The sequence below is a fragment of the Alligator mississippiensis genome, chromosome 3 (assembly GCF_030867095.1).
Source record: "Alligator mississippiensis isolate rAllMis1 chromosome 3, rAllMis1, whole genome shotgun sequence".
Taxonomy (NCBI): Eukaryota; Metazoa; Chordata; order Crocodylia; family Alligatoridae; genus Alligator; species Alligator mississippiensis.
This window is the reverse complement of record NC_081826.1, coordinates 152,112,207-152,124,421: the sequence shown is the minus strand read 5'-3', so window position 1 is coordinate 152,124,421 and position 12,215 is coordinate 152,112,207. Positions and strand designations below refer to the sequence as shown.

General features: G+C 53.5%; 1 protein-coding gene across 2 annotated transcripts in view; it reads right to left on the bottom strand.

Moving 5' to 3' along the window:
• The window catches only part of SLC49A3 (solute carrier family 49 member 3), a 53,387-nt gene that overhangs the window by 18,968 nt on the left and 22,204 nt on the right, over positions 1 to 12,215 (bottom strand). For both annotated transcript variants that reach the window (XM_006263066.4, XM_059724537.1), the window contains one exon: positions 5,996 to 6,215. In XM_006263066.4, coding sequence (XP_006263128.3) covers positions 5,996 to 6,215 — 220 coding nt within the window. The remainder of the gene's footprint in view (positions 1 to 5,995; positions 6,216 to 12,215) is intronic.

The following is a 12,215-nucleotide window of genomic DNA, read 5'->3' as shown; positions in this document are numbered from 1 at the left end:
GATATCTAATCCATCAAAAAATTGATGTTTAAAAAAACAGGGCAGGGCATGGTTAGGGACCGTGCCCTGAGGCAACCAGAGGCTGAGTCCTCCATGGAGATGCTGTGGCTGCTCTGGCTGCTATAGAGTATCTCTATAGTTGGCCCTCACCCTGGTGCTGAAACACGCGGCCGGCCACACCGCATGTTTCAGCATCAGGGCTCCGGTGCCGGCAAGTAAGGGGTTGAGGGGGCTGGAGGAGGGGGGAGGGGACCATGGGAGGGATCCCCGACGGCCCCGCCATCTCCCTCAGTCCCAACCCCTGCCAGCTGCCCCGAGCCCCCCGACCCCTGCTGCAGCCAGTCCCTCCCCCTGCCAGCCCCCCCCCCCCCCCCCCCCGAGGCCCTCGACCCCTGCCCTGGCTGGCCCCATCCTCACAAACCCCCCCATCCCTGCCCCCCCCACCCCATAGTTTTAAAAAAATACCAAAAAACCTGACACTTACCGGCAGCTCCAACTGTCCTCTGGCTAACTGGGGCCCCACCTGCACAGTGCAGAGCAGGCTGACAGACCCAGCAGCCCCAGCCCTGGCCCTGCTGCCCCCCTGCTGTCCTGTGCTGCCCGGGGGGGCTCTGCCAGAAGGCCCGGGAGCCCCCCCCCACCCCTGCTTCTAAGGTAAGCAGAGGCTTCTTTTCCCCATTTTTTTCCGTTTTTTTTCTGGGTTTTTTTAAAGTGATGGTGCCTGGGGTTGTGGGGCTGTAGCCATGGGGGCCTGGGGGTGAGGCTGGGGGGGGGGGCAGCCACTGGGGGGTCTGGGTGGGGCAGCCATTGGGGGGGCTGCAGCAACTGGTAGGGAATGGGGGCGGGTGGAGCATGTGGGCCTTGCAAGGGAGGTGGTAGCCCCTGTGTTGGCTATTTGGCCCCCACTGGGGGGTTGTACCCCTTGTGTGGGGGCTGTTGGGGGCTCATACCCCTTGTTTGGAGGTTGAACCCCCTGCTGGGGGGCATACCCCTTGTGTGGGGGTTGAACCCCCTGCTGGGAGAGCTATACCCCTTGTGAGAGGGCCATACCCCCTCTTGGGGGGGGGCCAAACCCCTTGTGTGGGGGTCATTGCCCTGTGGGAGTGCAGCAAAAGATGTATTCATGAACTCATGAAACATGTATTTAGAGTTCACTTTATTATTATGATAAGAGACTTACTTTAACACTGTAGATATATCAATAAAACATTGTCCAACTGATAGCTGTCTCTGTCTTGCTCTCTGTCTTTATAGTGGTCTTTTGTTTTACTTGTGGAGGAATGTGGATTTGGGGGTATTTTACAGAGTGACTGGGATTTTTTTTTATCAGGGATTTTTCAGTTTTCCAATAGGGAACACCAGAATTCCTACTAGGGAGGCAGGACTCTGCCTGCTCAGAGCTGGCATCTTGGACCCATTTGGCTGTGGCTGACCTCCTGGCCAAATGGGGCCAGGAGGACATGCTTTGACAGTTCAAAGCAGGCCACCACATCCCAGAACATCTTCCGGGTGATAGCTGCCCAGATGGCCGGGCAGGGGCACAAATGGCAGTAGTGCCGCACAAAGGCTAACCCTGCAACCGCAGTCCACTGGCAGCTGGCCCAGAGCAGCAGATACCACTACTGGCTCTGCAGTCCCCATCTGAGTCTGGCAGGTGCACAGCAGGTCACAGCCAGGCAGCAGCCCCCATTGCCAGGCTGCTGCAGTGGGTAGAGGGTGCAGGGAACTCTCAGGGCTGCTTCAGCAGTCTAGCTGGCACAAGGGGTAGTGTCCCCAGGTACCAATTGGCTGGGCCCTACTTGCCAGGGCGGCTTTCTATATTGCTGGGGCCAGGACAGGGCAGCTTTTTATACTGCTGGGGACAGCACAGGTGCTGGCCCTGGGCTCTAGCTCCCCCTGGCTGAAGATCTGGGATGAGCCAAGCCCCGGGCTCTAGCTCCCCCTGGCTGAAGATCCGGGATGATCCAGGCAGGGTTATTTTGCCCCAGGTGGCACAGTTTGCTCCACAAGAAAGTGCATGTCCCAGCACATGCGCTGAAGCAAAAAGCCCAAGCTCAAATATGCACCGCTTCTATTTGAGCTGCTGCAAGTGCACGTGCTTGCATGTGTGGATGCACCCACATAGTCTTCTAATGCAGTTATCCAGAACTTTAAATCAGAATTAGCAGATGTAAGCAAAAAAATCAAAAAAAGTATTTCATTGTAAACCAACTATGGATTCCCATAAGCAGTTTACAGAAGATCCAGAGAATCTGAACTATATCTGGTTTTTGGTTTTAACTTTTTTTCATGAACACAGTGGATTCTGTTAGAAAAATCTACCTGGGACAACTGCTAAGTCAATAGAAACAGCAGGTGTAAAAAAATAAAATTAGCTGGCCATATCCATTGTGTCTATATGATGCACTTAGGACCGCTTTGTGCACCTAAATGGCAGTTTTCCAGTCATGCAAGTGGCCTATTGTGCACTTACACAGTAGGTGTATCTACACAAGATGCTTTTGCTAGTAGCAATACATACAGGTGCTAGAAAAATAGCACATTAAGCTAACTAATGCACACATGTAGATGCTGGCCAGAAGCAAATTGCTCCCAGTCAGCCCACAAAGCAAGGTGCCACACTACTGGCTGGCTAAGCCCCAAGCTTCAGGAGGACAGGGGGAGCTGTCCCTGCCTCTAGGGACAGCTCCTAGCCCTACAGAGCTTGGGGTTAGCTGCAGCTGGTGCTCCCAGGAGCAATGTGTGCAGGTCCAAGCCACCAGTTGGGGAGACAGGACCATGGCGCCCATACTGTGTCCATCCTTCCTTCCTCTAGGAGCTGCGATTTCCCTTGGGAGCTGTGATTGCAGTGGCAGTGAGGACCGGAGCTTCCCTGCATCCCTACTTAGTGAAGGGGCACTTGGAGGGGCTGGATTCAAGAAGGGGAGGAGGGATGAACCAGGAAACTATAGGCCAGTTAGTCTCACCTCTATCCTTGGGAAAACTCTGGAAAAAAATCATTAAGGATCACATTTGTGGGAACCCAGCAGAGGAAATAATGCTGAAAGGAAATCAACACGGGTTCATTGCAAGTAGATCCTGCCTGACTGACTGTGTTTCTTTTTATGACCAGGTCACAAACTGCATAGACACAGGAGCAGAGATAGGTATCATCTACCTAGACTTTAAGAAGGCCTTTGATACGGTATCTCATTCTGTTCTTGTAAATAAACCAACAGGCTGGGATGTAGATGATTATGCGGTCAGGTGGGTTGCAAATTGGCTCAGTGGTTGCACCCAGAGAGTGGTGGTGATTGGGTTGATATCAACCTGGAAAGATTTGGACAGTGGAGTCCCGCAAGGCTCAGTTCTTGGACTGGTGCTATTCAATGTCTTCATCATTGACTTGGACAAGGGAATAGAGAGCACCCTGTCCAAGTTCGCAGATGATACTAAATTATGGGGCAAAATTAACACAGTAGAGGGTAGGGAACGGATCAGTCAGATTGGGACAGGCTGGGAAAATGGGCAGAACGAAATAGGATGCAGTTCAACAAATACAAGTGCAAAGTGCTGCACCTGGATAAAAAGAATCGCCAGCACACAGGCTGAGGGATGACCTTCTCAGCAGCACAGCAGTGGAACGGGATCTTGGAGTTATAGATGAACATGAGTCATCAATGTGACAAAGTGATCAACAAGGCTAACCACACTTTATCATGCATTAGCAGATGCATGATTAACAGGTCCAGGGAGGTGATGCTCCCCTCTGTGCGGCACTGATCAGGCCGCAGTTGGAGTATTGTGTCCAGTTTTGGGGGCTGCACTTCAAGAGAGATGTGGAGAATCTTGAGAGGGTCCAGAGGAGGGCCACTCATGGTCAGAGGCCTGCAGGCAAGGCCCTAAGAGGAGAGACTGAGGGACCTCACAAGAGAAGGCTGAGAGGTGATCTTATGGCTACCTATAAATTCATCAGGGGAGGGCAGCAGGGAATAGGAGATGCTCTATTTACTAGGGCACTCCCTAGAGTATCTAGGAACAATGGCCACAAATTGACAGAGAGCAGAATTAGGTTGGACATTAGAAAGATCTTCTTCACAGTAAGGGTTGCCAGAATCTGGAATGGGCTTCCAAGAGAGCTGGTGCTCTCCCCTACTTTGGGGGTCTTCAAGAGGAGACTGGATAAGCATCTAGCTGGGGTCAGATGACCCCAACGCTCTTTCCTGCCCAGGGAAGGGGGTTGGACTTGATGACCTACTGAGGTCCCTTCCGACCCAAACATCTATGAATCTATGAAAGGGGCCATGCTGCCCCTCTCCTTGCTACAGAAGAAAGCAACCTCCCCGCACTCCGTGCCAATCTGACCATGGTGTAAAATTCCTGATGCCAAATGTGGTGATCAGTCTGATCCAGAGCAGAGGGGCAAGACCCTCTAGCCAGGGACCTCCAGGTTTTGGTTCCAGCACGAGCACTGGCATACCTCAGTCTAAATCCAATACTTCCAAAAAAGGCAAAAAAATCCCTGACACTTGTAGCAACAGTAGGGGGGAAAACTTCCCTCCTGGCCCCATGGGGCAAGCAGCAAAGCCAAGAAGCATGGGAAAACTAAAGATCCTCCATCCTGCTGTGCAACCTGGGGACAGCAAAGCTAACTCCACACATCATATTGTCTTATTGGCTCCCCTTTCTATATCCTCCCCATAAACTTATCAGCACTTTAATCTTCTTTCAGAGCTAAGCCAGTTGTGGATCTCTGTGTAATTCTTCTACATCTGAGCATAGTCCTCTCTAATATCCACTTACTCTATGCTTCAGAGCTCTTATTATCTGCCAGAGATCCATGGGAGGTGAAGAGAGTCCTGGGGTTCTAACTGCTGCTGTTTACCAGGCAAAGCTACTTGTAGGTCATTCCTAACCAAAGCTTATGTAGAGAGAAAGTTGCTCAGAATTTACACCAGACTTTTCATGTGATAATGGATAAGTTAACTTACTTCCCTCTCTGTAACACGAAGGAACTTTTCTGCATATGGAGTTTTGCAAAGTGTCGATTCAGCTGTAGGTAGCTTTTTCAATGTTAGTGTGACAGGTGCGTTGTCTCAAGGTTGATCACTACAATGACCTGCCCACCTATCTGGGCAATTTCCACCCCCTATCTCACCTGCCACATCTTTGATGTAATGAGTAAGTTGGTTGTAGGTGAGAGGCTGCCCTTTTAATGCCCTAATGCCTAGGGCACACTACATGACTCTGACCTTCCCTTATCGTGTCCCATGCCTCACAGATGTTATAGTGTTATCAATTCTAGGCGCCACCTCAACACCAAGCCCTCCAGTTCCTGTCTCTCTGCACCACTCGGGTGCCAAGTTTTCTGGTGTCTAGCTTTCTGGGTCTCTCTCCCTGATGCCTGGCTCTGCCCCTTTCTCTGGCACCTGGATCTCTGCACCGCTCTGGCACCCAGCTCAACATGCCCCTCACTAGGTTCTGCCTAGATCATGTGCCCCTTTCTCCGAGCACTAATGAGGCCTCCAAACCTCCCCTTATAGCTTCATCCTGGTCTTCCAGATTAAACCATAACACAAATACAAGCCCCTGGACCACAACATAACAATGCTAATGGAGACTGGGTCTGTTTCTTTAAGGAGGTAAAACTTCTCTCCTTAGGACCACATCTCTTAGCCTTAGTTGCCTTAGACTCCTGGAGCCTCACTGTTCTTGTAGGAAGCACCTAGTCTCAGGTAGCTCATTGGTGCAGAAGCTCCTTTCCTTGGCAGTTGCTAGAGAGAGAGAGCCCCTACTAGCTCCAGCTCTGGGTTTATATCCCCAGGACCCTGCCGCCTGCCGGTAAGGACTTACTGCAAAGCACTGAGCTTGAATGTGTGTCATAGAGGGGTGGCACTAGTACTCTTCTGGCACATGCAGTTCCTCTTACATAACTCCAGAGATGGCATACATGGATGGCAGGTTTTAATACAGACAAGCCTCATGGCAGTTCAGCATATTTGTAGCTGTTACTTACACATTGAAGAGATTGTATTTGCTATAGCTCTCTGGTGGTCTGGGAACCAGAGGGCTGCCAGCTTAGTCGGAGAAAAAATGATGAGTGGCTGTGCCAGTGCACAGAGGGACTGTCCCACAAACAGGAACAAGCTGCCCAAGATTCCATTTCTCACGTAATTCATGACACTGAAAGCCCGGATAACACAGCCAATCATGTTCAGCCAGGCACTGAGGATTATCTGCAACAAAGGGAGAAGGAGAGGAGTCACATAGTGAACTAGCTGTAGACTGAGAGGCTGAATTAAACTCTAACATGGTGCATGACTCCAGGCCTCCCAACCTGTAGCTATTCCATCTACAGAAAAAAGGCATTTATGCATCCATACTGGGCTGTGTGGATACCAATGGGTTATTTGCTGATTACAACTCACAGTGGGTGCGTCTACACAAGATGCTTTGCTTGAGATTAGAGCTAATTACTGAACAGTAGACATCACCATCTACACATGCATTACTATGCGTTACACATGCTTACTGTGCAGTAATTTGCTCTAATGGCGAGTAAATTTGCTACCTGTAAATACAAGAAGCAAATTTACTTTCAATTAGATACTGCACAGTAGCGCATATGTAGATGCCTGACCAGGAACAAACATGCTTCCAGTCAGCCAAGCAGCAGGGGAAGGGAGATGGCTCCCTGCCCATGGGAGTTGCCTGCTGCCAGGGCAGACTCCACCACCAGAGCCTGGACAGGGACTATGTCCCCCTGCCCCAGCAGCAGGGAGCTCCCAGCTCCTGGTTCACAATTGGGAAGGAGGGCCTGGGACATCCTTATCCTCATAAGAATCTCCCAGCCTGGGCCCCCTGACCACAGGACTCCTGCAGGGAGAAAAGGATCTCCCAGCCCCGGCCCCATGATCACAGAGTGGAGTCTGGGAGTTCCCTGGTGCCAAGGCAAAGGGACATTGTCCCTTCCCAGGTTCCAGTGGCAGAGCCTGCCCAGGCAGCTCCTGGAGGCAGGGAGCAATGTCCCAGCCCCTGCCAAGAGATAGCCGTCTCCTGGCCCCATGCCCCCTGTCAGCCCCTAGGCTAGCACCCACACAGGGGCCTGGTGCAGGGCCTCAGGGAACAGAAGCAATCTGCTGCTAGGAGCAGCAGATCTGTTACTGCATCCCTGCACATGTAAACTTGTGCCCAGAGAGTTTACTTTCGAGTACTTTAGAGTAAAGTGATCCTGTATTATTTGCACATGTGAATGCATCTACACAATACTTTACCGCAGTTTTCTGCTCAGTAAGCGTGCACATCTACACATGCACATGCTGACCATGCAGTAAACTGTGCTATTCATGAGTAAATTTGCTACCTGCAAATGCAAGTAGCAAATTTATTGGCAAGTAGTTACTGCGCAGTAGCGCATGTGTAGATACCAACTGGGAGCAAATTTGCTCCCCGTCAGCCTGTTAGCTACAAATGTCCAACTTGGGATCCTTAAAATTCTGGTTTATTAGGTGGATTGAAGCACTGTAATGAAGTTAAATCATAAACCTTGGGGCTGGTCCCCCCCCCCCACACACACATGCACACACACAGTAGCAAGCTACAAGAGTCAGGTATACCTATCCCACAGGCGCTGGAGTCTGCCGTTGAGGCTTCTTTCAGCGTGGTGTTATCTTCCAGAAGGGGGTTGCCGGCTGGTCCTTCTGGCTGGACAGGTCAGGTGCTGGTCAAGTTGGAGATCAAGAGGGCACCCCTGAGGGTCACTTTTCACTGCTTTTTATCTGTCCTTAGCAGACTTTGGTGACTCCCCAGTTTTCAGGTTTGCCCAATCCAGGGGTCATTGACCCTCGTGGGACTTCCCTCCTCAGTGGCTACTGGATGGCATCTGTCAGCCCCAGGGGTCGTCCGCATGTACGTGCAGGTTTGGAAGTCCGTTGATGAATTTTGAATAGGGCTCTGGGAATGGTTGATCTGGAGATATTCAGCCCAAAAGTTGGTCCCCAGCGTTGATTAACTCAGGCCAGGGCTTCTAGCCCTTGATCAGTGACATTTAGAGATTTCCCGGTTGTTACATTGTCTTCTATTGAGTTCTTCTGTTGGTTGATCTGCAGTTTCCTTAGGTGTTAATCGCTGCCTGCTACCGTGTTACACATTCAATCACTGATTCACTCGCTCTTTCAGGGGCCAGCCTGATACAGGGAAGCGGCAGTTTGACTCCTGCCCTTGTTAACATTGTTACAATGTATAACTTACTTATGAAACTAAACACATTTAGTTGAAAGTTGAAAGGTGAGGAGTATAAAATATAAGCTACAAAAGTAATGCCATGGCACACAAATAAGATAAAAATACCAAAATACAAGGGGAGATACAAAATGCACACACACAAATTTCAAAACACAATTCCTCATCTTAAAGTGAAAGAAAGAAGGAAGAAAAGGTAGAAGAGGAAAAATATATCCAAGGATGGGAGAGCAACTGCAGGCAAGAGGAAAAGGGGCTTTCTGCTACAAGCCCTGCCACTAGAGGGCCAGCCCCAGGCTAGTCCCAGGGCCAAGGGGTTGGGACCCTCTCCTGCCTCAGGGCTGGGATGGCTCTATGGCAGCCCCAGTCCCAGGCCCTTAAAAGCCTGCAAGCAGTCTGAGCCCTGGGGCACATGTGCAGGGAGCCTGGGGTGACTGCTGGCCATTGCTCTCCCTACACAGGCTACAGGCCAGCTCTACCAGTCTGCTTGCACCCTGGCACTGCTCTGTGGCATCGTAGTGCCACACAGCTGTCAGCCCTATAGGGTGCTCTAGGCTCCTGCAAGGCTTGCCAGCACCCAGGCCCAGCTGCAGCCAACTCATGGACACTGGGGCCAGTTCCAGCTGGCCACAGCCAACCCCCAGCAGCCTGCCCAGACCCTGCAGGTGCTGTGGGACATTGCCTTGCTGCACAACTGCTAGTCCCATGCTGTGCCCCTGCATGGAGGCCTGGAGAACCAATGCAGGAGCCATGATGGCCTCATCACCAACACCATATGCCATCTCCTGGATTCCCAACTGGTCACAGGAAGAAACTGGAGACCTTGTAGTGCTGTGGGGTGAGGCAGAGGTGCAAAGGCAGTTCATGTGGGGCGGGCACTCTAATGTGCATGTATATGAGGGGCTGAAAGTTAGATTTTAGTTAAATTGAATGTTGAATATTCTGTGTTCACTCTGGCTTAATAATGCTTTTGCAATCCTTTAGTGCCATAGGTGTGTGACAGCCCAACAGCTCCATGACCTCAGACCCAGCCACAAGGTGCAGCTGGCCATGTCACCACCAGCTGGAGCAGCACCAGATCCTCCGTGGGGGCCTACCCAGGCAGCTGCAAGCCATGCCCTTCTTACTGACAAGTCTTCCAAGAGCTGCACACGGTCACTGCCAGCCGGACTGACGTAAGCCACCAGGTACACCATACCCACCCATGTGGTAAGCCCTGCACTAGGCAGAGGGGGTGCTTCCAGCCCTGGCTCCTGTCCCTGGCTCCTATCCCCGGGCCTGGCCCTTGCCCCAGTCTCACTTACCAGCCTGGCCACGCTCCCCTGGCCCATGGATTCCTTCCCCCATAGCACACAGGGAAGCAGGAGACAGCGCAGAACTTTACTGAGCAGCCAGGAGCCTGGCATGTTCTGGCCTAGGAATAGGGTGGGGGAAGCAAGCTGCCTGCAGCCAGCACCCAGCAGCCCACTAGACCCTGGGGAGCAAGTGGGGATAGGGGGCTTGGATGGCGGTCACCCAGGCCCAGGCCTGTCCAGCCAACTTACCACGGTCCATGGGCACCTGTGCATGCATGACCCCTGATTTGAGGCCAGACAACGCATAGCTTTCCTGGTACAGAGCATCTAATTTCAGATATGTTGCAAACTCTCATAAACAGCTTCTTATGGCTGTGCAGGTCCAGCAGCTGCACATGGGGGAGAGGCAGCAGTTGGCAGCCAGGATGCACTGTCAGGGTCACCACCACTGATGGCTGGGGCCCTGCGATGCGGCAGTTCCATAGGAAGAGGATCCAGGACTGGACCTTCCTTCTGGACTGGCTGGTAAACGCGGCAGAGGATGTCACCTGTCAGGACAGGTGGTGGATGGAAGCTTTCATCTGCCAGGACATGCCGGACTGGAGTGGGGAAGCGCGGGACCAATGCAAGGAAGCGCGGGACCAGGTAAACCAGGAATACAGGGTGCAGCTCCTGGCCCTGGAGAAGCAGCATGTGGAGGCCCTGGAGCAGCAGGCTGTATTCGTGGCCAGGGCAGTGGAAGCCATGGAGAACAACTGCAGGGTGCTGGACACCGTCCTTGTCCTGGCGGTCACCTGCATGCCACCCACTGCCCTGCCCCTGGTAGTAGCCCTGCCTTGCCCCTGACAGCCACCTGCCACCCAGCAGCAGTCCCCCACATGGGCCTGGGCAGAGGTCCAGCACTGCCTCCACTAGCCAGAAGTCCCTGCCCTGGTCCCCACCCTGGGTCCCTCACCATCAGCCCTTTTGCCTGGTCCCAGCCCCATCACTTGCCCTGACTCCACGCAGGCGTAGAGCAGGAGCTGCCTGCAACAGGGCCAGGACCGTGTGCCCATGCTGCTGGCCCTGCCCACTGGCTGCCACAGGGGGAGCCATGCATACCAGGGAAGAAGCGGCTGCCATGGCCTCTGAACAAGTCTCCCCACTCCACCCCTGCTGGGTTTGCCATGGCATGCATACCCGCAGGGGAAAGGCCAGAGGCTGGGTTGCTGGCCACCTCTCCCTGGGTTCCACTCTCACCCCACAGCCCCCTGACCCCAGGAGGGCGCACACACAACCACAGCATTTCCCAGTGTGAAATAGTTCACATGGGGAACAGGGTGTTTTATTGGTGGTGGGTCAGGTGGGTGGTGGACAGGCTCTGGTGTTGGGGAGGGAGGGGAGGAAGGGCTGTGTTGCTGGCAGGGGGCATCAGTTTGTGTGAGGGCAATAAAGTATTTTCCTGAGAACTGTCTGCAGTAAGCATGGTGCTGGGGGTAGGCAGTGGGGCAAGGGTCCTTGGGCAGCTATCCAGGTGGGCTACAGTGGGGAGTGGAGGAGAAGGTGGTCAGCCAGTGCCTCTCACAACTGGTGCCCTAGCCCCCACTGGCAGGTGTGCACCTCGCCCAGAGCCTTGGCTGGGAGGCCCGCTGCTGTCACTGCCACCTCAGCTGGTGCTTCTGCTGCCAGACATCTTCCACCTGCTGTGACTCCTCCACCCAGACCTCATAAAAGAACTCCCCCCAGGCCTCAGATTTTATGCAGCAAGCAGGCTGCGACGATGACTTGGGGAATGTTGGCCTCTATGAACTCAAAGCAGGCAATGAGGGTTCATCAGCATCCATTCAAGCATCCAAAAGCATACTTCACCAGGGTACGGGTCCAGCCCAGGCACCAGTTGAAGTGGGTGTGGCAGGGGTCCAGCTGGTTGGCGTAGGGCTGCGTGAGCCATATGAAGAGTGGGTAGGCACGGTCCCCAGTGAGGAGGGGTGGGACCACAACAGCGCCCAGCTGGAGGTCTGGCACCCAGGGCATGAAGCACCCACCCTACACCAGGTTTAGCAGGGTGAAGTTCCTGAAGACACGGGTGTCGTGGGCACTGCCCATCCAGTCAGCACACACGTTGGTGAAAGTGCTGCAGTGGTTGACAACAGCCTGAACCACGACAGAGTAGAAGCCCCACCGGCTGTAGGGGGCGGTCACCATGGGGTGGGAAGGTGATGGGGATGTGGGTCCTATCCAGGGCCCCAATGCATTGTGGGAATCCCAGGGCACAGAGCCCTTCCAGCACTGCCAGGGGGTTGTGCATGCAGAGCACTGTGTGCCCCAGCACATTCTGGAGGGTGCCGCACAAGTGATGACCTTGTCCATGCCAAAGAGGTGGTCAATGTAGGCTGGCGGGCGTGGCTAATTTCAGCCTGGGCAATGGCAAACCAGGTGTCTGCAGGGAGAGGCTGCCTCATGGTGGTGTCCTGCTGCTCCAGGTGTGGGCAGAGATGCTCCAGGAGGTCCTGGAAGATGGCCCAGGTCATGAGGAACACTTCCAGCTTGTCATCCCAGGTGGCCTGGACAATGTGCAGCCACCACTCTTGGCTGGCCAGGCGGACCCAGAGGCAGTGGGCTGGGAGGCCCAGGATGGCATGAACGGCCCTGGCAGTGGCATCTAGGAGTGTGTCATTGGCACTCCTGCGGGGTCCAGCCACCAGGACAGGGTCCAGGTGG